At 55.0% G+C, this 25,568-nt stretch overlaps 1 protein-coding gene across 8 annotated transcripts in view; it reads right to left on the bottom strand.

Moving 5' to 3' along the window:
• Positions 1 to 461: 461 nt before the first annotated feature.
• Positions 462 to 25,568, bottom strand: part of GATAD2A (GATA zinc finger domain containing 2A) — a 124,266-nt gene continuing 99,159 nt past the window's right edge. For 4 of the 8 annotated variants that reach the window (XM_025367180.1, XM_025367182.1, XM_025367187.1 and 1 more), the window contains 10 exons: positions 16,547 to 16,679; positions 16,273 to 16,404; positions 14,621 to 14,710; positions 12,804 to 12,935; positions 12,471 to 12,638; positions 9,676 to 9,955; positions 8,253 to 8,551; positions 7,626 to 7,700; positions 7,140 to 7,335; positions 462 to 4,057 (listed from right to left, as the gene is read on the bottom strand). In XM_025367180.1, the coding sequence (XP_025222965.1) occupies positions 3,927 to 4,057; positions 7,140 to 7,335; positions 7,626 to 7,700; positions 8,253 to 8,551; positions 9,676 to 9,955; positions 12,471 to 12,638; positions 12,804 to 12,935; positions 14,621 to 14,710; positions 16,273 to 16,404; positions 16,547 to 16,679 (1,636 nt within the window). In that variant the 3' untranslated portion in view covers positions 462 to 3,926. The remainder of the gene's footprint in view (positions 4,058 to 7,139; positions 7,336 to 7,625; positions 7,701 to 8,252; positions 8,552 to 9,675; positions 9,956 to 12,470; positions 12,639 to 12,803; positions 12,936 to 14,620; positions 14,711 to 16,272; positions 16,405 to 16,546; positions 16,680 to 25,568) is intronic. The other 4 variants (XM_025367184.1, XM_025367188.1, XM_025367181.1 and 1 more) reach the window with 3 other exon arrangements.

Raw genomic sequence — 25,568 nt, 5'->3', positions numbered from 1 at the left:
CATGGTCTGTTACCCAGGCTATACTGCAGTGGTGCAATCTTGGCTCACTGCAACCTCTGCTTCCTGGGTTCATGTGATTCTCCTGCCTCAGCCTCCCAAGTAGCAGGGATTACAGGCACCCACCACCACATCTGGCCAATTTCTGTATTTTTAGTAGAGATGGGGGTTTCACCATGTTGGCCAGGCTGGTATCGAACTCCTGACCTCAGGTGATCCACCCACCTCAGCCTCCCCAGTACCCACTGATTCTCATTCCTCTTTCCCAGCCCATGGGGTAAGTTGGCCACAAAGCTCCAGAGAAGAGGGGCTGTGGGGACTCCATCAGGCCCCAGCAGCAGGTGCACCCCGCCCTTTGCTTCTCTTATTAACAAAGGGTCATCCTCCATCTCCCTCTAACCTGCCTTGGAAGCTAGGACGAAACAATACAGAGAAGCCAGGGCAGAAGGGACAAAAGAAAAGTTCAGTTGACACATCATCCATTTATTATCCTTCAGAGTCTAAAACTTCCTCGTGATACAACGTATAGCCACCCATTCCAGCCTGCTTACTGGAACTTCTATTCCCATCTGGTGGCAAACATTTCTTTTTACATTTGTTTTACTATCAAAGATTTAGAGTCACAATAAATACAAGTGACAGCCTCCACCCCCGAAGAGCCCCCCCAATACCCTGCACTAGTGTAACCGTCTATTACACTTTAAGGATTATAAAATTGTTTGCTGTCCTTTTTTAAAAGCTCAGTCCAAGTTCTTTAGGTTAACGTCATCTGCAGCATAGCTCGGCATCAAAAACCCTATGGCAGAGCAGCAAGGATCATCCCTTCTGTGATGGCGACCCCTGCGATGAGAATATTTGTATAGAGAAGTCTTTCCCCTGCCTCTACATCCAATAGGAGAGTGGGAGCCACGAGGCCCAGTGGGGCTGCCACTGGGTCGCCCCATTCCCTCTGCCCTGAAGCTTTTGCTTCACCAAGGTCCGCGGAGTACAGGAAAGACCAGGAGCCACTAGCACTGTGGGCTGTTCCACCCTGAGAAGGGCTGCTACAGACCTCATCAGAGAGAGAGTTCTTCATGTCACCGTAGAGTTCCTGGGATGAGGTCAAGACGGCCATAGCTGTGGGAGGCTCCAAGGGCACTTGGCCATTCCAAACCCTACCCCCCACCTCCACTACAACAGGCGAGGTGTGAACTCTGAGATCTCCCCAGCCCTGTCTACAGGGCAGCCGACAGAAGGAAGTTTCCAGGTGCTGTTGGAGGTTCATGTCACAGATAACAGGGGATAGTTACAATCAGTTGGGCTGGGGGCTCCCACATTCTGACGGCTTGCAGGAACCTGATCCTGGTAGGGCTCTCAAGAGAGACCAGGACCAGGCACTGGCCGGTTTTGAGGGTGTGCTTTGCTGCAGGCAGAACACCCTAAACATCAATCAATAGCTATCCTGATGAATCCAAACCCCACACCCAGAGAGGTACTTAATAATGCCTTCACCTGGAACATCATAAACGTCATCATACAACAACCCGCTTGCGGCTTATCATAGAGGTTATGCTGCAAGGAACTGAAAGGAAATAATGGGCTAGAGTGCTCGAGACAGCAGAAATGAAGCAAAGATTAAGGCATCTCACACTTTTGCCCCCTGAAATTATTAAAAAAAAAACTATATCACAGTATGTACGTTGTCCCTGATGGAATACTCCCTGGGGACCTGGGGCTGACCCTCTCCCTTTCAAGGGGCAGCAGTCCATAAGGACGGGTTGACAGTCATCAGCCCTGAAAGGACAGCTGGGCCAGGCTGGGAGAGGTCAGGAGCTGGAGCTGGGGCTGGGGGCCGGCGGGTGCGGCTCGGATCTGGCCCCCTGGTCAGACCCAGCTGACCCAAGCTGCAGCACGCAGAGGTGACTTTGGCCTGGATGCCTGATCCCCAGCCACTGCATAGAACTGAGGTTGGTTCGCCGGGCAGGGCTCTCAGTGGGAAGAAGCCAGCCTGGGTGCTCCTTCCGGGAGGAGCTGGAAGATCTGGCCCCCGTCATGGAACAGAGAGGGCTAACAGCTCAGGGTCGTAGGAGACAGGTATTTATTTGCCAGGCACACAGAAAAATGCGAGGAATAGAAATGCTTGCATACTCTTGAATTTTTTTTTTTTTTTTTTTTTGGTGTAAAAAACACACCCTCCCCTCCCACCCCAAAAAACATCAAATTCCTTCCTTTTCCCCAAATCCCTGGATCTTGGAATGAAAGCCACCCTTCCCCACCCTGCCCTCACCTTCTTCAGCCCATCCAAGTTACGCACAAAAAAACAAAAATCAGTGAGAAATTTGGGGGTTTGCACAACAAAAAACTAGATAATATTTTCCAAAACTAGGTCTTCTATGGTGTATCAAAAAAGTTTCCTACAGACTGAGGATATTCACACGACAGGAGCCTGGGGGTTAAATGAGCCTTTATTAGAACGTTGTAGCAGTTGTGTTTGAAGGCGGCAGCCCTACAAAAAAAAATTTAAATTAAATCCCCTAACTGCATGGGTAGAAAAACCAGGGCTGGAGCTCAATTGAGACCGGTGGAACCCAGTCCTCACGGAGACACACGCATGTACGTGGGCACAGGACGCCCTCGCAACAGCAAGAAGCCGGCCCAGCGTGAAGGAGACACAAGAACGGCTTCTGCCTTTCCTCATGGATCCAGTTTTTAAAGAGTGGGACGGGAAAGAAACAAAAATGAAACTAAAAGCAGACCTGATCCTTTTAAAACATTTTTGTAGACTCTAAAGGGAGTTACAAAAAAAAAAAAAAAAAGTCTGAAAGCAAATCCTGACAGCAACCCCTAGGTTTAAGGACAGGTTCTAAACTAGACCCAAACGGAAAACCTGAAGTCTGTGCGCAGCGGCTCGCCGCACACCTGGACGGCGCCTCCCGACCTCCACACACCTGTGCACGTTCACCTGCTAAGAACAAGGCCAGGGTGGCTTAAGATTGCGTCCATCGAAATGAATAGAAAAAAGGAAAGAATTTAATAAAATAAACCACAACAGAAAAACCCCGCAACAGTCCCCACTCCAGCTTCCTGCTCGGGGCTGCTGCCGACCGGATCTTCTCCTCCTCCCTTCACGGGCAGCTTCTGGAATCCCTGCTTCTCTGGCTGGGTGTGTTCCTCAGTTTGTTCTTCTAAGTCTGAGAGGTCCGGGGGCGGGGGTCTCCAGAACCAGCAGCAATGGAAGCGTTCAGCTGAAGCGAGGGCTGCCTCTGTCATCCTGCATCTGTCCATCAGTTACCGGGGCGGGCCGGCCGTCCCTGCCAGGGGCTGTGGCACCATAAGCCGCCCACCCTCCAGGGCACAGGGCCAGCGGGACGACGCAGCGCACAACAGGGACCCCAGGGTCTGCACGGTTTACTTTTAACTCCATCATTATGAGGTGATTTAAAAAAAATCTTTCAACTTATAGATCGCCATGGGAAGGCAGTCAAAGATCGGGAGCCTAAGACGGGGAAAAGCAAAAACAAAACGAAACGCCCCGCTCGGTTCAGAAGCCCCGGGCGCTGGCCTTGCCCATGCGCGTCACAGTGTCCAGGGTGAGCCGCCCGTGTGCCGGCAGGGGCCGAACAAGGGGGCCGGGAGCAGAACCAACCCCCAAGGTCCACTTTTCTGCTGGTGTCGGGCAAACTAAAGGCAAAGAGAGAAAGGAAGAAAGCCCACAGGAAAGGTTCCCCAGCGATGATCCTTGTCCGCCTATGAGGCGGCACCAGCCCCCCAGCCCTGATGAAACTTTGCAGCCAAGAATTGAGGTCTCGCCTCTGCAGCACGGCCGGTGCTTGCTCTTGGGACGGGCACGGTGTCTTCCCGAGCCAGCGGAGGGTGGTGCAGTGGGTCCTTCTAGACTGGGGGCCAGGTGGGGAAGGAGGGAGCCCGTCTTCCACGGGGCCTGGCTCACACTATTTCCACGTGGCTGACTGGGGGATGGAGCGGGGTGGGATCATGTCCAGGAGGTACTCTCGCTGGCGGTCCACGGCTGAGGAGCTCTTGTGCACCGCCAGGCTTGGGCTGACAAACGCAAGGGTCCCGCCTGCAACAGAACAGAGCAACCAGCCGAGAAGGCCCTCGTCAGGAGGACTCCTGGGAGGAACCCAGTCACAGGTGCCTAGACCCCAGCCCCAAAACACACTAAGGACCCAGGAGCCCTTGCGAAGCTGCCCACACTACTAACTCAATCAACGTTTCAAATCCCAGGCCCCAGAGCTAAAGAGTATTTAGGCAGCAACTCAATGGCCCTGACATTTCCAGGTTCTGCCAAGGTAATCCCAAGTGCAGGGCAATCATCAGAGGGTCAGCAGCCACCTGTGTTTACAGAAATGAAGGCACTGACCGCAGTGCTGCTTAGAACAGTGGAAAACCATAAACAAATTTGTGCAACAGGATAATAATACAGGATGGAATACTATGCAGCCATGAAAAACTATCTTAGCCGGGCGCGGAGGCTCAGCCTGGAATCCCAGCACTTTGAGAGGCTGGGGTGGGAAGATTGCTTGAGGCCAGGAGACCAGCCTGGGCAACACAGCGAGGCCCCATCTCTAAAAAAATATCAGCTGGACATGGTGGCACATCCCTGCAGTCCCAGCTACTCCAGAGGCTGAGGTGGGAGGACTGCTTGGGTCTAGGAGATCCAGGCTGCAAGTGAGCTATGATCGTGCTACTGCACTCCAGCCTGGGCAACATAGCAAGAAGTTGTCTCCAAAAGAAGAAAACAAAAAACAAAAACAAAAACAAAAACAAAAAAAGGAAAAAACCTATCTGCTACCCTCAAGTGTTTTTTTTTCTTGGTGGTGGTTGTTTTTAATTTGTAGAGATGAAGTCTTGTGGTTTGCATTATCTAGACTGGTCTCAAACTCCAGGCCTCAAGCAATCCTCCTGCTGCCTTGGCCTGTCAAAGCACTGGGATTATAGGCACGAGCCACTGTGCCCAGCTCAAATTTTAATGCTTACAGAAAGGGTCTCTCATTAACACACAAAGTAGCCAACGCAAGGCACACATTTCCACAAAGGACCCTCAAGGGAAGAGGAGACACTGGGGCAAACCCATTGCCACAGTCTTTTCTCTCTGTATTTTCCAAATTTCCATGATAGATAAATATCACTTTTATAATTGGAAAATAAATAAATGCCCCCAACCCAGCACACGTAGGATTTTTGACCAGAGGGTAAGGGCTGCCCCAGACCCCTTGAAATGGGGTCTCACTCTTGCCCAGGCTGGACTGCAGTGGCACAATCAGTGCTCACTGCAGCCTTAACCTCCCATGCTCAAGCGATCCTCCTCCCTCAGCCTCCTGAGTAGCTGGGACCACAGACACATGCCATATGCTTGGCTAATTATTTTTTTGTAGAGACAAGGTCTCACCATGTTGCCCAGGCTGGTCTCAAACTCCTAGGCTCAAGCAATCCTCCCATTTCAACCTCACAAAGTGCTGGGATTACAGGTGAGAGCCAGCATGTCTGGCCCTAAGGGTATTTTTAGTGGTGGCTAATACATCTTGTGGAAAAAGTGTTCCCAGGTCAAATGTTCTTAGGAACTATCCCTATGTGCAAGGGCAGCACTCCAGAAACCTGGCAACTGGGTGCTGCCAGGCACTCTCTCGAAACCCTTGGGGTAACTCTTTTAGGAAACAGTGCTTTCAACTATTTCTTTCAAACTTCAAACACATACTCACACACATGGCTTCCAGATGACTTCCACCACCGTGCCCACATGCACACACTTATCGACCCCTCCTTTTTTTTTTTTTGAGACGGAGTCTTGCTCGTTGCCCAGGCTGGAGTGCTGTGGCACGATCTCGGCTCACTGCAAGCTCCGCCTCCCGTTCACACCATTCTCCTGCCTCGGTCTCCCGAGTAGCTGGGACTAGACGTCTGCCACCACGCCCGGCTAATTTTTTGTATTTTTATAGAGACGGGGTTTCACCGTGTTAGCCAGGATGGTCTCGATCTCCTGACCTTGTGATCCACCCGCCTCGGCCTCCCAAAGTGCTGGGATTACAGGTGTGAGCCACCGCGCCCGGCTAGACTTCTCCTACTTTCTTTCTTATACTTTCAAACTTCCCACAAGAGTAATTTCTGACCAGCCCGTGAGTCCTTAGCTGTCTTAAACCTGCTGAGCAGAACATCTGGCTGGCTCCTTTGATGACAGCGCACTCAACTGTCTAGGCTGCCTGCATTCCTCTGCAGCCGAACATCTGCCCTCTCCTGAACTGCTCCTGCAGAGCCTGGTACCTGGGCACGCCCCTCACTTAGGACAGCAGCAGGCTCAGCAGACTCTCAGGCTCCCCCACTCTGCCTAGGATCTGTCTCATGACCGTCCTCTCCTACCTGCAGGGTCACAGGCTTCAGGGTGCATGTGGGACACTTTGGTTCCTCTCCCAGAGGGTGCCCATCTCCATAACTGGGCCCTTCCTGACCACCTTTTATTTCCCCATTTTTGGTGGACACAATAAATATTAAACTTTTGTTCTAATGTTAGCACATACGTGAGAAAATAAACAGGCCATCGGGACCATGCCAGGGACGGTGGGGCCGCAGCTGACTCAGGAGAGCCCACTCGAGGGCCTTCACCCCCACTGGTTGTTCTTCAAACACCGTCTCCGGCAAGGCCTCCACGACCTGCCCTAGGTGAGCCTGGCCCCTGCCCTGGGCGCACCCCCTGCCCCGCATTACTGTTCTACTCTGCACCACTCGGTGCGACCGCAGCATGGATGGCACAATGACAGAAAAAAGGATGTTCACTGCGGCACAAAGAGAAATGGGGAACCCTGAGCGGGCAAGACAGGGGTGTGTGCTGACAAGAGTCCATGTGGATGGCTGTGGGGGCACCCTCTGAACCAGGCCTGGCCCACATTTTGCGGGTCAAAGGCTGAGCCTGGGTGCAGAGAGTGAGGGTAGTTACTATTTCCTATCTGCTTGCGGCTGTCACTTCTTCAGGGTGTCCTGCTTAGGGGCGGGAGAGAAAGCCAGAGTCCGAGGAGGTCGAGCTTGGGAAGCGGGTCTGGGAAGCAGGCCTTCCTGTGTTTACCGGGTGCATATGTGCCTCTGTTTACGATAAGGAAGGGTGGACCCTGCAATGGGTAGGTCCCCTGGGGAGTCCTGCAGAGGCCACCCACCTGTGCTGAGGGGCGTCTTCTTCCAGTTGGAGGTGGCGCTGCCCTTGCCGGAGCTCACGGTTCTCTCGGAATGTCTGCCGGTCCTGCTGACCAGGGCTGTGGCCGAGGCTGAGTTCTGCAGTTTTGGTGACGGACTGAAGGTGTGCAGGACACCTCGGGGAGTTGTGGCCGAACCCCGGGAAAGCTGGCTGGAGGCCTGCAGTGGAGAGAGGGGGGCGACGGCTCACACAGGGAAAAAGACAGCAGCGGGCGAGACACTCAGCGCAGCCTCTCCTTGCTCTGGCTGACCTCTTCCCACCCACACGGGGTCCCTAAAGTCCAAAATCAGGAGACCAGGTAAGTTACACAGAGGGGTGGGGGAGGGGAGAGAGAGAAACAGAAACAGAGGGAGAGACAGATAGAAGAGGCAGCGTGACAGTCGGCGACTGACGTGGTCACGAGCTGCGGTGGGGGCGCGGGGCTCCCGGCGCCCAGCGCGGTTCTGACCTGTAGCACAGCCCCGTTACTCCAGTCGCGGGCCTCTCCTGAGCGGAACGCCAACTTACGCCGGGGTTTTATGACCTACACAAATGGGGGTTAAAAGCGAAGTCAGTGCCGTCCGCTGGCTGGCCCAGAGTGACCGAGGGGGAGCCCCACAGGACAGGCCCGTCCCCCGGGGACTTTAGGCGCCGCGTGGGGATCTTGAGGAAATGTGTTTAGTGAATTGCAAAGAACTTCCAAGAAGACAAAAATTGCCAAAAGGGAGCTTCGGGTCTACAGAGGGTGGGAAGGAGAAACATTAAAATAAAACAACACGAGAACAAAAAACTTGATTTCAAACTTGTTCCTCTCCAAATTTAGCAAGAACATTTCTTCCAAACGCCCCTTTGGTATCTCAACGTGGCTTTCAGAAAAGTCCTTGGAGACAAGCAGTACTTGTCAGCCGGCAGCCTGCGAGTGAGAGCTACAAAATCTAAAGACACTGCAAATTAGTGTTTTCGCCGCCCAACGCCACCATTAACTGCAATTTAGACGCGCAGTTAACAATCAGGCGGCGCAGTGAGGGTGTGCGGCGGATCGTGGAACGGCCTCTGCCTCCCAGGGTTGGGGCTGCCGGCAGCAGGCCAGGCTCACCTGCTTCAGCGCGGGGTGTGGGGCGGCGGCGGGCTCCGCCTTGGCCTGTGCAGGGGCCGCACCCTGCTGCAGGAGCCGCTGCTCAATCTCCTGCTCCTGCTGCAGCGCCTTCACGAAGGCGGCCTTCAGCCGGCTGGTGTGCTCCACCTTGAGCGCCTTCTTCTGGTTGGTCGTCATGCAGTTCTCACACATGATGGCGCCGCTCTTCTCCTCCCGCCAGCGGCACGTGAAGTCCGTCTTGCACTGTGCACACATGTAGGGCTCCCGGGACAGCACAGTGGCAGCCGACATCCTGCCTGCTGCAAGCAGACAGCACGTGGCTCACGTCAGAGAGACAGGATGACAGTCAGGGCCCTGGCCGCCCCCAGCCCAGGATGCTGGAGCCTCAGTCGCCGCAGTCTGTTCGTTCTGCAACTGCCTACTGGGCACCAATGACATGTGGACATAGGGCCAGCCAAGGCCGAACAGCTTCAGAAAACGTCGGCCTCCTGTCCCACCCACCGCTGGACATGACACCACTGAGAACCAGCAAGGACCATGCCAGGCCCTGCCTCGATGTGGTGGGCACCCTAGGTTATGTACGAGTTAATAAGGGTGACAGGCAAGTCACCCAGCCAGTGCTTTGTGGCTGCTGAGGTGCTCAGTTCATTCTTAGGAGGGGGTACCCCCAAATGCCCCATGTCCTGAGGAGGAAACTGCCCCTGCCCTGGGCCCCTCACAGTCCTGCCCACTCCTCTGCTCTGAGGGTCTGATGCAGTCACCAGAAGAGGACTCAGCCTCCTGGCCTACTCGTGTCACCCCTACCTCAACCTGTGGGCAGAAACATCCTTGGTCTCCACATCCAGGAAGCAGGGGCTCCCTGGGGGGCCGATTCACCCACCCAGATCCACCCACCTGGCTATCTCCAATGCTGTGTTGATCACCCTGTAGATGCCCTTTTATTCTTAAATCCCCCAGGACAAGGTGCACTCCACACTGCCCCTGAAGAGGGTGATCGTGCGAGCCTGCCCAGGCGGGGGCAATGGGGTGGGCTGTCCCTCTCCCTCCTCAGAAGCTGGGAGCACTCGAAGCTCTGGAAGGTTCTGCCTGTGTGTCACAACCCCACACTGGTTTGAGAGCCCTTTGTGGAGGCCAACCCCGTCAGTCTCCCACAGATGTGCACCCTCACCTGTACTCCACCACACGCCAACATCATGGAGGCCACTACTGCCCGTCCCCCTGGGCCCTGAGCTTCTCAGGGCCTGGCTCTCAGAGGACAGTGTCCAGACTCCACAGTGGCACTGATGGTGTTCCTGCCAAGCCTACCCAAGACCCTCCTGGCTAGGCAGCCCTGCCCCAGCCTCTGCTGTGTGTTGGAAAGAACCCAGGGGGCACCCTTGGAGGCCAGAGGCAGAAGCAACCTCACTGGGTCCAGGCCACGCACCTTGTGTCTCCAGTAGGTTCTGCACCACCTCCTCCAGGCCGACCAGGTAGATGAACTCGTTGTTGGCGGCACTGGGCAGGAAATTCATCTCTGGGGCTGGGGGCTTGGGTGGGGGGATCTCGAGTAGCGTCTTCTCCAGCTGTTTGCGCAGCGCCAGCTTGGCGGCTGCCTGTCGGCTTGCTGGAGACTCGGCAGAGGTGACCACAGAGGCCACGCTAGTGGGGGTGGAGTTGGCCTGAGCGGAGGTGGCTGTCGTCCCCTTCAGTGATGCTGGGGTGGGCTTTGGGAGACAAGAACTCAGTCAGGGCGCTCTGTGTGCCTGCCCAGAGGAATGTTCCCCAGTGCCCCCATGCCCGAGGTCCTTTCAACTGCACTGACTAACCAGTCCCCTTGACGATGGCATCCTTACGAAAGTGAACCCAGCCATGGTAACAGGCTCTTAGAAGCCAGGGCAGCAGGGAGAGCTGCGAGAAACACACCACCCTAGGAGGCGACTGCTCATCTGCACACGCGCGCAAAGGTTTACCAGATACACCGCACACACTTAAAATCTATAATTTGCCGCGCTCCGTCATGTGATTGTGAGGGCACCCACGTGGCTGTCACCAGCTTCTGGAGGTCACCACCCTGCCCAGCAGGGCCACTGTCCTCTGGCTACGGCCTGGCCTACTGCCTTCTCACAGGGTATGAGAGTGCTCACTGCAGCACCCCCATGAGCCTCTCTGCACGTGCTCCCCTGGGATGCTAATGTCTGAGGTAGTCCCTGAGTTCTTATGGGGTGAAGGGGGAAGCAGCTCCTAGGCCAACCTCTTCCCCTTACCCTCCACCTAGTCCTCGCTGCTGCAGTGCCACTTCACAGTCCTGCCTGGATCCCAGAAGCAGACCCTTGACTATCTCCACCAACCCCACAACTGCTGGATGGGGCTCTCCCTGAAACCCAGAACTGACCACATGCCAATGTTCTTAGCTTTTGGGGGCTGAGGACCCCTCTGGAAATATGAGGAAAGCTGTGCACCCCACCCCCAGTGACTTGCAAATGCCACACTGTGGGGCGCAGGGTGTCCAGGATGCCTTCCCAGGGTCCCACCCTACAACGAAGGCTCCCAGAGACCAGCCTGCCAGTTTTTTGGCCCCTCAGCAACTGAGACCAAACCCAGGCCTCCGTCACCCCTGACTAGCCAGTTCCCCTACTCCTTCCCCTCACAGCCTCCCCAAGCCCTGCTAGGAGCAGACCACCTTCTCGGCCACTGACTGCCTGTGCCCACCCTCAGGGCACAAAGACAACAGAAAGGACTGGATAAAAGTTCACGGGTGGGGCCGGGCGTGGTGGCTCACGCCTGTAATCCCAGCATTTTGGGAGGCCCAGGCAGGCGGATCACGAGGTCAGGAGATGGAGACCATCCTGGCTAACACGGTGAAACCCTGTCTGTAATAAAAATACAAAAAAATTAGCCGGGCGTGGTGGCAGGCGCCTGTAGTCCCAGCTACTCGGGAGGATGAGGCAGGAGAATGGTGTGAACCCGGGAGAGGGAGCTTGCGGTGAGCCGAGATCGCGCCACTGCACTCTAGCCTAGGCGACAGAGCAAGACTCTATCTCAAAAAAAGAAAAAAAAAAAAAAAAGTTCACGGGTGGGCAGGATGTGGTGGCTCACACCTGTAATCCCAGCACTTTGGGAGGCCAAGTCAAGCAGATCACTTAAGGTCAGAACTTCAGGACCAGCCTGGTCAACATGGTGTAACCCTGTCTTGACTAAAAATACAAAAACTAGCTGGGCATGGTGGCAGGCGCCTGTAGTCCCAGCTACTCGGGAGGCTGACGCAGGAGTATCTCCTGGGAGGTAGAGGCTGCAGTGAGCCAAGATCGCACCACTGCACTCCAGCCTGAGCAAGAGGAAGACACTTGTTTCAAAATAAAGATATTTGATCACACCACTGTACTCCATCCAGCCTGGGCAACAGAGTAAGACTCTGTCTCCAAAAAAAAAAAAAAAAGTTCACAGGTGTATGAAACTACCTGCCTGGGTCGGTCCAGGACTAGCCATCTTCTCTACACTCGAACCTGACCTTCAAAAGCAGGCAGGGACACTGCTCAGAGTCTCGCTCTTGTCTGAGGGCAGGCAGGCAGGCAAGAACAAACCGTGCCAAAGAAGGAAGAAAGAGCAAACACGCCCAGCAGCAAAAGCCCCTGCGGACCCGGTAATTTTATCTGTCAGCCAAGGCGCCTGTTTCCAGCCTGCCCGCCCCTTGGTCCTGCTCTTCCCATCCTACTTCCAGCGGGTGGAGACAGACCCTCCCCATCTCAGAGGCTCTGTACAGAGGTGAAGGGACGTGTGGCTAAGAATAGGCGCGCCTGGTGACATGAGAACATTTGCTGAGGAGGCGATCGAAAGAAGCCACTGCTGGGAGGGCGGCATGGGCTCCAGGGCACCCCAAGGCATCTCCGGGCCCATCACCGGCCTCTCCTGGGCCTCGACTATCCCCCTAAACCTGCTGTGTGCCACGTGCTGTTTCCTCGGCCATGGGGCTGGTGAGCAGACCCCACCTTCAGCTCAGGTCGGTGCACTGCCCCTCTCAGCAGCTGCTCACCTGTGCTGGACAGCAAGTCTGCCCACGACCCACACAGCCCTATTGCCCCTAGGAGCTCAAGTCCAAGCCCCTGCCTGGCTCTGAGGGAGCAAGGCAGGTCATGCCACACAGCCCGGGGAGACACTACTGTGCCCCAGAACGTGGGTCCAAGAGGAGCAGTCACAGGCGGAACACACACTCTCCCTCACCCGGTGTGGCGCAGCCCTCACCTGTGGGATGTTGACGAGCAGGCTGGTGTTGGGAACATTGGCGACGCGGATGAGGCCCTGCTGGATGATCCTCTGTCCCTGAATCTGCACACTGGGCACCGACGCCCGGGGGGCCAGGAGGAGGGGCGGTGGCCCTGTGCTGGAATGTTGCCTAATGCTGTGGATTTGCTGTTGGGGTAGGGTGGGAAGAACAAGAAATCTGACTGAGATCAACAATGGAGGGGGACCGGAAGGCACAGGCACCTTGGCCCCAAGGACTGGGAAGGGCCCTACTTTCAAGGTAGACAACTGCTGAGGCTGCCAGGTCTCCCCAGTGTGCACAGCTCTGCTTACCTGGGCCCCCCTGACGAGTGGGGGCATGACGACCTGCGAGCTCGCCTGTGGCCCCAGCTTCGAGGATGCCTGCTGCCCACCTCGGACCAGGGGCGGGGGTATGACACTGCCGGGCATCCGAGCTGAAGAGGTCTGCCAACGACACCAAGACCCAGATTTACATGGACCCCTCCCGCCCTTTTTTTTTTTTTAAAGCAAGCAGTTTTACTGCTTTTATGAAAGTACATACAAGTTTTTTTGGTTTGGTTTTTTTAAGTAGCAGAAAAGTTAAAAAATAAAATTATGGATGGGTGCAGTGGCTCATGCCTGTAATCCCAGCACTCTGTGAGGCCGAGGTAGGCAGATCACAAGGTCAGGAGTTTGAGACCAGCCTGGCCAACATGGTGAAACTCCATCTCTACTAAAAATACAACAATTAGCTGGGCGTGGTGGCACATGCCTGTAGTCCCAGCTACTCAGGAGGCTGAGGCAGGAGAATTGCTTGAACCTGGGAGGTGGAGGTTGCAGCGACCTGAGATCGAGCCACTGCACTCCAACCGGGGTGACAGAGCAAGATTCCATCTCAGAACCAAAAAAAAAAAAGATTTAGCTAGCTAGCTGGCTGGGGGTGTAATTCCACGCCTGTAATTCCAACACATTGGGAGTCCAAGGCGGGTGGATCTCTTGAGCCCAGAGATTTGAGAACAGCCTGAGTAACAGTGAAACCCCATCTCTACAAAAAACAGAAAAATTACCCAGGCATGGTGGTGTGCGCCTGTAATCTTGGCTACTTGGGAGGCTGAGGCAGAAGGATGCCTTAAGTCTAGGAGGCAGAGGCAACAGTGAGCTGAGGTCGTGCCATTGCACTCCAGCCTGGGTTACAGAGCAAGACCCTGTCTCAAACAAACAAGGCGAATGTGTAACACAAAATTAGTAAAGATGGCCAGGCGCGGTGGCTCAAGCCTGTAATCCCAGCACTTTGGGAGGCCGAGACGGGTGGATCACGAGGTCAGGAGATCGAGACCATCCTGGCTAACACAGTGAAACCCCGTCTCTACTAAAAATACAAAAAACTAGCCGGGCGAGGTGGCGGGCGCCTGTAATCCCAGCTACTCCGGAGGCTGAGGCAGGAGAATGGCGGGAACCCGGGAGGCGGAGCTTGCAGTGAGCTGAGATCCGGCCACTGCACTCCAGCCCGGGCTACAGAGCAAAACTCCGTCTCAAAAAAAAAAAAAAAAAAAAATTAGTAAAGATGACTACTGATTCTAAACACTGGAACAAGGACCAGGACTCCAACCACAGCCGTGCGAACCTGGGCTCACTCCTGAGTGAGTCCCACCAACATGGCAGTTCATTCTCACATGACACTGGCCGGTCCATGGCAGGATGGGCATGGTCACCCCCTAGAGCAAGTTGGGGGCTCAGGCCTGTTTGAGAGGGAGGGGCAGGAGGGCCTCTTCCGACCTCAGCCATATGGCTGGGAGAAAGACTCTGCCCCTCACCTGGAGGCCCTGGAAGAAGGCTCTCTTGGCCAGAAGAGTCAACATGAAGGGAGATCAGACTTGCTAGAGGCACTCACTGGAAGTCCCCCTTCCAGTGTTGGCCATGATTTCTGTCTGTGACATCAACAGCGGCCTACTTTGGGCCGTGGGGCTTGGAGAGTGCATGTATGCTTTTTCCCTGGGCTGTGGACTGGAGGGCCTCACTCCAGCCTACTCCGAAGGAAAGGGCAACCTCTTGCAGAACCTGGACCAGGGCTGTTTGGGAGCCCAAGGAGCCTATTCTCGACAGCAGCAGTGCCGGTAGGGCACCCACTGAGACACAGCAGGGACACTGACCTGGAGCGATGGCTTGCCAGCAGGAATGTTCTGGGTGCCCCGAACAAGCGGGGGAGGGGTGGTCACGGCACTCCCGACAGAACCTGTGGGCTGCAAGAGAGCAGGACACCAGGAGGTGAGGGGCCACCTGGCCCTCTCCCCACATGGAGGTGCCAAGATTTAATGCTGCCACCGAGGACTGACTGTCTTCCTCCCCTACGGCATCAGGCTCTCAGAGGTTCTGCTTGAAGGCTGAAAGTGACCCTGTCTGCGGTAGGAGGTGACAATTTCTACATGGGCCTAGAAGAGATTTTCCAGCAGCCCCACCCACTACTCTCGGCATCACTTCTTGGCCACTCCCTGACACCCATGCAGTGTCCTGGCACCCACTTGTGCCCTCCAGGGGACAGAATGGCTGATGGCGGCAGTGCCGCTGAGGCAAAGGACCCATGGCCCAGGCAGGGAGATATCAATCTCAGTGAGAAAACAGTGACTCTGGGCACTTTTTAAAGCTGCATGTTCCACTAAAGAAGGGTCAGTGACAGACTTGGTGTCCCTCAATGAGTTTTTGGCAAGTGACAAAGAAATAGAAAAAAGAAACAGGCAGGGCTCTTTCCAACCCACTTGCTAATTGGGTAGGTGTGAGGTGTGCAGGGGGGCGGGGTTTCAAAAAACAAACCCCCAAGCCAGAGCAGGGAGAGTCCTGTCCTTTCTTCAGCTCCTGCTGCCCAGGACACACTTACTTTCTGGTTCACTGAGGCAATTACTAAAGTATTCGGAAGGTAGGAGTTTCCCAGAACAGAGCACTCAAAAAGCCCAACAAAATAAACTTAACCTCGCTGCCCATTAACCTGCATCTAGAAGCAGAGCAACAGTGAGCTTCAGGCTCCAGGGAAGAAGAAACAGAAGCAGGACCCTCCTGAGAGTTGGGGCTGAGATCCATGGCAGCTCAGCACACATCCAGCTGGGAGGGGACTGAGATGCACACAGCAGGAGGGAGGACAGTAGAGACTGGGGCATCCCCTGCGCCCACAGTGCGGGCGGCCTTTCTGCACAGAGCCCTTCACCCAGAAACATGCTTCCAGTGGCACCAGACATCTGTGCTCCACTTCCCTGACACCTGTTGTCCAAGTGAGGTTTAGGGCGGGCGCGGTGGCTCATGCCTGTAATCCCAGCACTTTGGGAGACCCATGAGGGTGGACCACAAGGTCAAGAGATCAAGACCATCTTGGCCAACATGGTGAAACCCCGTCTCCACTAAAAATACAAAAATTAGCTGGCTGTGGTGGCACGTGTCTGTAGTCCCAGCTACTCAGGAGGCTAAGGCAGGCCAATCACCTGAACCCAGGAGACAGAGGTTGCAGTAAGCCAAGGATTTGTGTCACCGCACTCCAGCCTGGCGAAAGAGCAAGATTCTATCTCAAAAAAAAAAAAAAAAAAAAAAGTGAGCTTTAGACCCTCAGATCCAGATTACTCTAGACTGAAATTCACTTTAACATCTTCTAAGCTAAATCCAAAATGCACACTGGAGTCCACAAACGGGGGAGCGGGACCTTGCCCTATACTCCCTCAAGGAAGCCCTTTCACCTTTCTGGCCCCTGACATTGATGATGGGATCGAGGCAAGGCCAGAGGCTCCTGCTGGCCCAGCGAGGAGGGGAGACAGGCACGCACCTTCTGGGTGGTGGCTTCCTTTTGTATCTGACTCTGCCGCAACTTTTTCAACAAAACGAGTTTTGCTTCTTCTAACCTCAACTCTTCTTTCAGCTGTTTGATCATCCTTTCTCGTTCTTCAGGACTGCTTTTCTGCAGGGGCGAGAGGAAGAGGGTTGAGGGAGAGCGTCCTTGGTGGGAAGCAGAGGCCCTGCCGTCACTAGCTCCACCCAAGGGCGCCATGAGTGGGAAGGGCACAGTGGGGCTCTGGCGGCAGTGCCACCACATGGCTCACCATGAGGGCCTCGGTGCTAGTCTCCTTCAAGGCCACCGTGGTCAGCCCATTCACTCTCGGGCTCGAGGGCTGCTCGTTGTCGGACAGCACAATCACATCGGGTGAGGGAGGTCTCCTCTCGGATTTCATGTCACTGTGGGGTGGAAACAGTAGTAACCAGAGTGCCCTTGACAGCTGTGCCCACCCCTGTGGACACATGGCAGGGAGGTGAGACCTCCCTGGCTGCTGTCTGCCCTGCATCTTCCACATCCCCAGCCCCACCCCACGGCACCTGAGCTGCCTCCTTCTTCTCACCCACATGTCATAGGGCACCCAATCCCAGTGCCCAGGTGGGCACCTTGATGGTAGGGACTTCTTAGTGCCTGCTGCCATGTTGCCAGGGCTGAGGGTGTATATGCCCCTGAGAGTGACATGATGACTCTGGAAAACATGCCGCTCCCTCTACCGTGTGCCTCGGATTGTGTAAACACTCGGCTCTGGATCCTGGGGTCCTGCTCAGTGTTAGCCACTGTGGGGGCCTGAGCATGCTGGGTCTGATGGCACGTGTGTGCCTCATCCCCAGCGGCAGTCCGTGCCCATGGTGGAAACCCCTTGAAGAGGAGCCCAGCTCCCTGTGTGAACCACTTTCTTCTCTCTCCACCCAGGCAGGCCAACAGCCCTCACACCTGGCAACCAACCTGTCCCCAGAAGACCAAGAGGTGTATCCACAGGCTGCCAGCTTGCTCACAAGGTGGCACCAAGTGCTAGATGGCCCTTCTTGGGCCCCACGTGGCAGCAGCAACTGTTTTGAAACTGACTAGGACGCAAGTTCTCTCAAAGACCAGAGACTCTCTACCGGCCTGATCTACTCATGGACTGGTTTCTGGCTGGCTGCCTCCAGCTCCACGTGGATGCCAACATCATTCTGTTACCCTGCTGCCCACTCCATAAGTTCCAGCTCAAAATTGCATCATGAGACAGTTCATCATGATTCCAGCCCTCACACCTTTTTCTTTCTAATGAATTTGCCATGGTCTGGGGAACTCACTTCTACCTGTGAACTTGACCTGAGGCCTGTTCCTCCCCTTCTCACTGTCGGCCCACAGCATCTCACTACCAGCTGAGAAGCACCAGGGGACAATCGGGGAAGTACTTGCAGGCTTTCCTTTTTTGTTATTTTGTCAAAATACAGTCACAAACATCTAAGAGTGTGGCTGATGAGCTGCTGTTATTCATCAGAACCAGGAAACAGTAAATATTCATTCTGTGCTAACTGCAGGCCAGGCTCCAAGATAAGTGCGCATGGCACCCACGTCATTTGACCCAGGCAGGAACACATCAGTCTGATTTTCCCCTTCCTGTGAACGATCCTGTAGGATGTATGTGTACAGCTGACACTACTGAAGGTGCAGGGCTGAACACCTGCTGTGGTGTTGCTGACCCAACGCAAGTCCCAGAGACAGCACTCGTTCCCAACCAAGCAGCTCCATTTGCTGACGGCACAAGGCAAACTGTCCCTGAAGATCTGGGTTCACTGTACTTTTTTTTTTTTTTTTTTTGAGATGCAGTCTCGCTCTGTTGCCCAGGCTGGAGTGCCGTGGTGCAATCTTGGCTCACTACAACCTCCACCTCCCTGGTTCAGGCGATTCTCCTGCCTCAAGTCACCTGAGTAGCTGGGATTAATGGGCATGCATCATCACGCCCGGCTATTTTTTTTTTTGGTATTTTTGTAGAGACAGGGGTTCACCATGTTGGCCAGGGTGGTCTTGAACTCCTGACCTCAGGTGATCCGCCCACCTCAGCCTCATTGTACTTTGATCCAAGTGAATCAGGTCCGGTTTTTTGTCAGCAGGAAAACCAGCCAAGGACAGAACGCATCCTCTAGGTGGCACTGTGACCCAGGGAACAAACTCGGACAAAGTTAACTGGGAGCTGCAGCTCAAAGTTGTCTGGGCTCTCGCTCTGCCTGGGTCCAGTTCATAATTAGACCCCGGCAGGGTTGAGGAGCGTCGCTAGGATGAAGGACCTGGCTCTGCTCTAGCAGCCCTCGGGACCTCTGAGGTCCCCTCCAAGCCCAGGAGCTGCGTCCTCAGGGAATGGTGGACACAGAGCACCAGAGGCTAAGGCTTCACCAAGGCTACCCTGGACTCACCAGATGCCGGACTCAGGAACCGCTTTACTTGCTCTCCTCTTGTCCCTCCTAATTCCACCCACCAGAGCTACGTGGCGGCTGTACCTGAACGCTGGTCCTAGCCCTGATCAACTAGGTTCTCACCAGAGACCTGGGCATGGACAGAAAGGAACGATTTCGAAGTATACAATCCCCCAGGCAAGGGGTTATCAGCCCACATTCTGAAGCCCAGAACTGGGTAGCTTGTTTCTAAAGTAACCCAGGACACCTCACTGAGGTCTTAGCAAACCGCCAGCATGTCTCTCCTTGCTGCCGGCCCCATGCCGCCCAAGATCGACTTTCAAGGTGACCTCAGGGCTCTAATTCCAGGCTCCCTGGATGTGCACACACACTGAGCACCTCAGAGGCAGGTGGTCCCAAGGCTCCAGCACAGAGCTGCAGCAGCTGGCCTCTACCCAGGTGGGCTCCAAAGTGAACAGGGTAGCAGGGGCCCAAGGCAGCATCCCGTATAGAGTTACAGACACACTTCCTGGGCCAGCACGAGCTGAAATGAAATGACAGCCAAGCTCTAAGGGACTTAACACTTCTTATCATCTTATTGAGGGCGTGAGGTTCTTCCAGAGGTGAGACGTCTAATAAAATTCAAATCTGCCTGAGGGAAGAGGGCAGGCGAAGGGTCCAGAGCACCTAGTAGCTGAAGCTGCCTGAGTGGGCTGCTCTGACCACAGTGCTTCCTGGCCCCATCTTGGCTTGCGACTAATCAATAACTCATCCAAGAGATGATGTCACCACCCATCAATGATCACTCAGCATCCCAGCAGCCAGCAGGGAGTGAACTTCCTGTATGCTAATCAGGCCACCAAAAAGTCATGTGACAAAGGCATTTCCCTCCTTGGTCACATGACCCTTTAACTGTGCCTTCCAATGTGAAAACCATGGCAACGGCCAGTTCCAACCGGTTTGTGACACGCAGCCTTCATTTTGAGAAGGGAGGTAAGGGTTCAGGTGCTGTCAGAAAATGGAGGCGCCAGGCTCACCCCAGGGTTGTGGAGCTGCAGGCACTTCCTGTGTGGCGCCGGCCCACAGGGGACTGTTGCTGCACCACAGGCTCCAGTCACCTCTACACACACCGCACACGGGCCCCTCTTAAGTTTCTAAAATGAAAAACTTTGTTAAGCTCACTTTTTAAAGGAGAGGGGCTTTAAGAGTCTCAGGACTTTTTAAAATAGTTAATTCAGGAAAAAAGCATGCGGCTCAAAATGATCGTAGGCATTATTTCAGGGAAAAATTTAATTATGAAAACTGCCTATAGTAAATAAAAGCAGTGGAAACCTAGCCCAGCATGCTGGGAGGGATGGCATCGTGGCCCAGGGACAGCGTCTGCCATTCACTCTACAGCAGCTGTCCCAGGCACCAACTTTATTTGGAAGTGATGTGGTATTTCAGGACAAATCCCATAAGCCCGTCCTGCCCATCTTGAGAAGCCTTAATGTAAAACACACTGATCAAGAGATTTTATGTGACCTACAAAAATCCCTGGAAGCAGGCCAGGCTGTTATCAGCGTAAATGGTCTCACCCGCTCCCTGCCACGCACCACCCATACTCCCCCACCCGCTGGCACCAGCCCTGACCTCACAAGCACAGAAATTCTGTTACCTGCCAGGAACTTCCATAGAACTTCCTGGAGGAGAGGCCGGGATTATAAACTTAAATCGAGACACGATCCCACTTCCACAGCACAAGGTTATGGCTTTCAGCTGCCCAGCAACCAGTACGTGGTTAATATTTAGTGTTCCCTCAGCCAGTGCCGGGAAGGAGCCGTCCTTGGAGGCTGGGACCTTTGTGGTTCTCTGAATGGGCCTGCCTGGTATGCAGGGAAGGCACACTTCATCCCCCTCTCCCTCATTCATTCATTCATTCATTCATTCCTCACTCACATCTGCTGAGAGCTCATTTAAAAAGTAGGTGCTGCAGCAGGCAGTGGGGAGGAACCCCTGGATAAATGGAGGCTCTATCCTTAGGGTTCAGTCTACCAGGTAGGACAGACACAAAAGGGAAGGGGCAGGTGGGGGCAAGGCTGTAGGTGGACTTGGGGCTGGCCCCGTGAATGTCTGACCACAGCTGTCACAGCCACAGCAGCAGGGCAGCTTCTCCGGAACTTGTATAAATGCAGCGTGTCCTCCTTGCCCCAGACCTGCTTGATCAAAGTCTGTATTTCAGCAAGATCCCCCAAGTCTTGCACACACTAGGGAAGTTGGGGATGACCATGACCTGTGGCCCAATGAGGCCTCAGGATAAGAAATCCTCCTCCAGGCTGGCTCGGGGAAGACAGGCAGGGCCCAGCAATGCCTTCTCCAGCCACATAACCATTTCCCGCTAGAAGCTTTCCTCCTCACCTCTTTCAGGCCTAGCAGAGTGGACTGCTGGCTGTGTGTAAAGGTGGGATGAGGGCTTTGCTAGAGCCAACATCAGTCCTGCCAGCCCACTTGTCCCTTGTGCAAACACTCATCTTGGGCTCACCAGGCCCTACCCGACATGAACCAAGCTGTTAACATCCCCCACCCTCCTGGGGCCTGGCCCACAGACATGGCCCGGCATGGCCGTGTTCTGTCTACAGAACATCCCTCTTCAACATGCCTCAGGAAGGCTGCCCAGCCCTGTCCCCCTGCCCCGAGGTGAAGGTCATAGCAGAACTTGGGGTTCTACTTGGGGGACTGCAGGTCTAAGCAGAAACCCCCCAGCTTCCCAAGAGGGGCTGGCTGGTGGGTTTCTGTTCCTTAGCCCCCCAACAGCCCAGTGACTGGCCCACCCACCCTCGGCCCAGCAAGCCTAAGTGCCTTTGGTTCCCTGCACCGCACCCCACCCCTGTGAAGATGAGCCCTCCGTCCCCCCGCCTTGCAGGGTGACATGTCAGCACCTGTCTGACAAGCAGGTTCCTGCACCCTGAGCTGGGGGCCATCATGACCTCCTTCAAGTGGGTGTGGCACCGGCACAGCACCCAGGGACCTATGGCCTCATTCTGTGGCACAGCCTAAGCTCCCAAAGAGGGACAGGGTGCCCCCAGGGTGACCAGATGAACAAAGGGCAAGGGGGTATCCAGCCCTGGGGTGATACCACAGCCCCAGAGAAGGGGGCAAGCCCCATGTCCTCAGAGCCAGGAATCTCCTCCTAAGTCCATGATGGCTGGGGATGGGGGAAGAGGCTGGCTGAGCCCATCGTGTGAGGGTGCTGAGCCCTGAACCCGCACACTCCCTGTGGAGTAGCTCCTTTAGCAAGCTGCGGCCTGGAGCTCACTGGCCACCCCTGCCCAGCCTTGGACTTCAAACAGCAGCAGGCAAGTCAGGCTGTGGAGAGAGCCCTCACCCAGCGAGTCAGAAGACACCTGGGTCTCACTTGGTTCTGCCTCTTGCAAGTGACACTTCCCTCTCCATGGCTCCTGCATGGCAGGGCAGAGGAATCCCTGTCCCACAGACTCTCAGGGCTGCCTGGTGAGGTGAGACCTCAGTGCTGAGGAGGCTCGGGCACCTTAGACAGCCGGCTGGGTGCAGGGGGATCAGGCAGCCCTGCTGATCTGAAAATGCTCTGAGAGCTCAGGCCTCGGGAACAGTGACCTTCCTGAGAGCACTCATAGCCACCCTGCATGCCCCTAGGATGGAGAGAGACGTCTGTCCCAACAGCCTGGGTCCCCTGCATCAGGTCCATCCCCACCTTGGAGAAAGAAATGGAGTTGTTTGCCGGGAGCTGCCCCCAGGGCTGTCATTTGGTGAGGTGGAAGCATCCCGCTGTCAGATCACATGCTGCCTCTTCAGAGCCAGCCGCCCACATGCAGCAGCCCCAAAAACCCAGATGGCAGCAGCACCACGGACTCCCGAAGCCCGACGGATGCTCTGACAGGATGCAACCTTGAAGGGGCTAGGAGCGCGCAGGAGTGATTTTCTTTCGGATTGTAGGGCCTTAGAGGAAAGTACTTCTTGGGGTCCCCAACACTGGGAAGATAAGGGCAGCAAATAGGCCGCCTTGCCTCGGCCTTGCAGCTCCCAGATGGGAGCGACAGCAACGAGTAAACTTGAAACATGTGCCTGACCTGACCGCTTTCTGAGGAGAGAGTGGGAGCCCGGTACAGAGCAGACAATCTCAGTAAACAGGTCCTGAAATGTGACACCTGAACATTCACAAACTCCCCAAGGGCAGACTGGGTCTGCTGGGGGCCTGGCAAGGCTGGGGAGCGCCCACCTCCTCCTCTTGCCTTGGTGGAGGTTCCAGGGTGGGGGCTGTGAGTTCAGGAGGAGCCATGCCGTGGACTGATGGACCCCCTTGCACGGTGGGCAGCTGCCTCCCTCGTGCACACAGATGTTGTGCTGCTGGAGGAAAGGGAAACCCACTCACAAGGATTTCTGAATTGTGTGTCTTCATGTGTCTTTGTAAAGTAACAGACCCTGGAAGCCAAACTCCTATTCTTTGAATCCAAGTGCTTTTGTGGATATGAAAAAGGAGCCCTAATACTTACGGCTGACAAACCCTGGACACCGGACCAGACTCTGCAAGACCCCCCGACCCATCTCCGTAGTCCTGAGGAGGCTGTAGGCTCTGGCTGCATCTATTCATAGGCCCCGTAGTACTGGACCTGGGCTGGTTTTATGGCTCAATTCCCAAACTACAGAATGCAGAGGAAGTGACGTGGCAGCCTTTTGAGGTGAAGTCACAGAAGCCTTGCAGCTTCTGCCTAAGCCCTCGGAATGCTTGCTCTAGGAGAGCTGAGGTCTGACTGCCCCAAACCACCATGGGGTCAGAGGCCCACGCTAGCCTCCGCTACACAGGGGAGATGGAGACAGGCACAGAGACTGGTCCAGCCAGTCCCAGCTGTTTTGGCCATCACATGTGAGCGATGAAACCACTGGGGACACCCAGCCCAGCTGACATGCAACTGCAAAGACCAGAGAGCCCCACCAGCAGTGCCCAGCTGGGCGGGACCAGCCAACCAGCAGAACCGACAGACTGAAAAACGTCAATATCTCACTGCTTTAAACCACTAAGCTAATGGAGCCTATGGCCCAGCCTGGCCCCTGGGGAGCTAACCCATATCACTGTAACTCCACTTCCTCCCTCAGATGCTACCCTGGGACAAAGCAGGGAAAGAGATGGGGAAAAGAAAGGGTTTACCCAAGTAACTACCCGCGGAGCCTTAAAGCTCCCCCCGACAAGAGGGACCAGCAGCAGCCTACACAGAGGCCCCCCGGACAGCTGCAGACTCAAGATGAGAACAGCTCTAGGAAGGTCAGGTGGGAGACCAGAGCTGCCCAACAATGGAAGGGGGTGAAGAGGGTCCCATGGAAAAGGAGGAGAAAGTCTGCAGGCCGGGAGGCACCTCAGCTTCAGGCAGCACCTGGAGTGAAGTGAGTCAAGCCAGAAAGCAATTCCTCATGCTTCATTCAGTCTCTCTACCTGCCTTCAAGAAACACTCCCAGAAAAATCCTACGACAGAGAAAAAGGACAGTGTTATCATCAGTTCCCCAAGTTAGTCCTACCACTGAGCAACTTTTTTTTTTTAGAGACAGGGTCTCACTCTGTCAGGCCGGAGTGCAGTGGTGCAATCATAGTTCACTGTTGCCTGGAACTCCTGGACTCCAGTGATCCTCCCACCTCAGCCTCCCAAGCTGCCGGGACCATAGGCACGCACCACCACGCCTGGCTAACTTTTTTCAGTTTTCAATTTTTGGTATTGAAACAGGGTCTCTCACTCTGTTGCCTAGGCTGGAGCACAGTGGTATGATCGTGGCTCGCTGCGTTTTTAAAGTTTTTGTACAGGTGGAATCTCGCTATGTTGCCCAGGCCAGTCCCGGCAATATCTTGTATGGCAGGCCCCTGTGTAGTGGGTGTGCTGACATACAATTCTGGTAGCATTCACTGCAACCTGGGGGTGGGCGCTGCTCACTGGGACCCCACACAGTTCTCCTTCCTTTCACAAGGGGTGGTGTTCACTCACTCAATTGATAGAAAGGGAGCTCTGTTGTCCAGACACAGGCAGTGCCCCAAAACTGAAGAACTAGGCCAGGCGCGGTGGCTCACGCCTGTAATCCCAGCACTTTGGGAAGCCAAGACAGGCGGATCACGAGGTCAGGAGATCGAGACCATCCTGGCTAACACGGTGAAACCCTGTCTCTACTAAAAATACAAAAAAAAAAAAAAAAATAGCTGGGCATGGTGGCGGGCACCTGCAGTCCCAGCTGCTCGGGAGGCTGAGGCAGGAGAACGGCATGAACCTGGGAGGCGGAGCTTGCAGTGAGCTGAGATCACACTACTGCACTCCATGCTGGGCAACCTAGCTCCTCTGTCTCAAACAAACAAACAAACAAAAACAAACAAACAAAAAAAACTGAAGAACTCCTGGGGGTTGTCTGGTGTCCTCCCGAGCCACCCCACCCCCACGCGCTTCTTGCCAGCTGCAGCCCCTCTGCGGATCCCTCAACTCCTTTCTTAGCATCCATCACACTCCTCCCGCCCCGTAACTTGAGCTACTCTTGGCTGGGATGTTAAGAGAAAAGCCCGGGCCCTGCTTTGTGGGGCCCAGGAAGACAGAACACATTCTGCTTCTCTGCCACAGAGGCCGTGGAGGTGAGCGGCTAAGATGGGATTTTTGAAACCCAGCCATCATTCTTCCTGGAGACTTTAGGTCCAACGACCGCTCTGGGACTCCATTATGGTGAGCCCTGCCATGGCGCTGGCTAAAGAGCTCAGGAAAAAGAGAGAGTGTCTGTGTGGCTGGCCAAGACCTGTGAGCCCATCCCTGCCCACTCTCCTTTCCTCAGTACAGAAGGGAGCAGTCCCAGGTCCCCAGCCAGAGCAGAGGAGCCCCATGCAGTGCCCGCCCCCAGCATCAGCACAGCCAGGAGGCGGCCAGCCCACGCTGCCAG

This window comes from Theropithecus gelada, chromosome 19 (genome assembly GCF_003255815.1).
Source record: "Theropithecus gelada isolate Dixy chromosome 19, Tgel_1.0, whole genome shotgun sequence".
Lineage (NCBI taxonomy): Eukaryota > Metazoa > Chordata > Mammalia > Primates > Cercopithecidae > Theropithecus > Theropithecus gelada.
The sequence above is the reverse complement of the archived record's forward strand: the minus strand, read 5'-3'. Positions and strand labels throughout refer to the sequence as shown.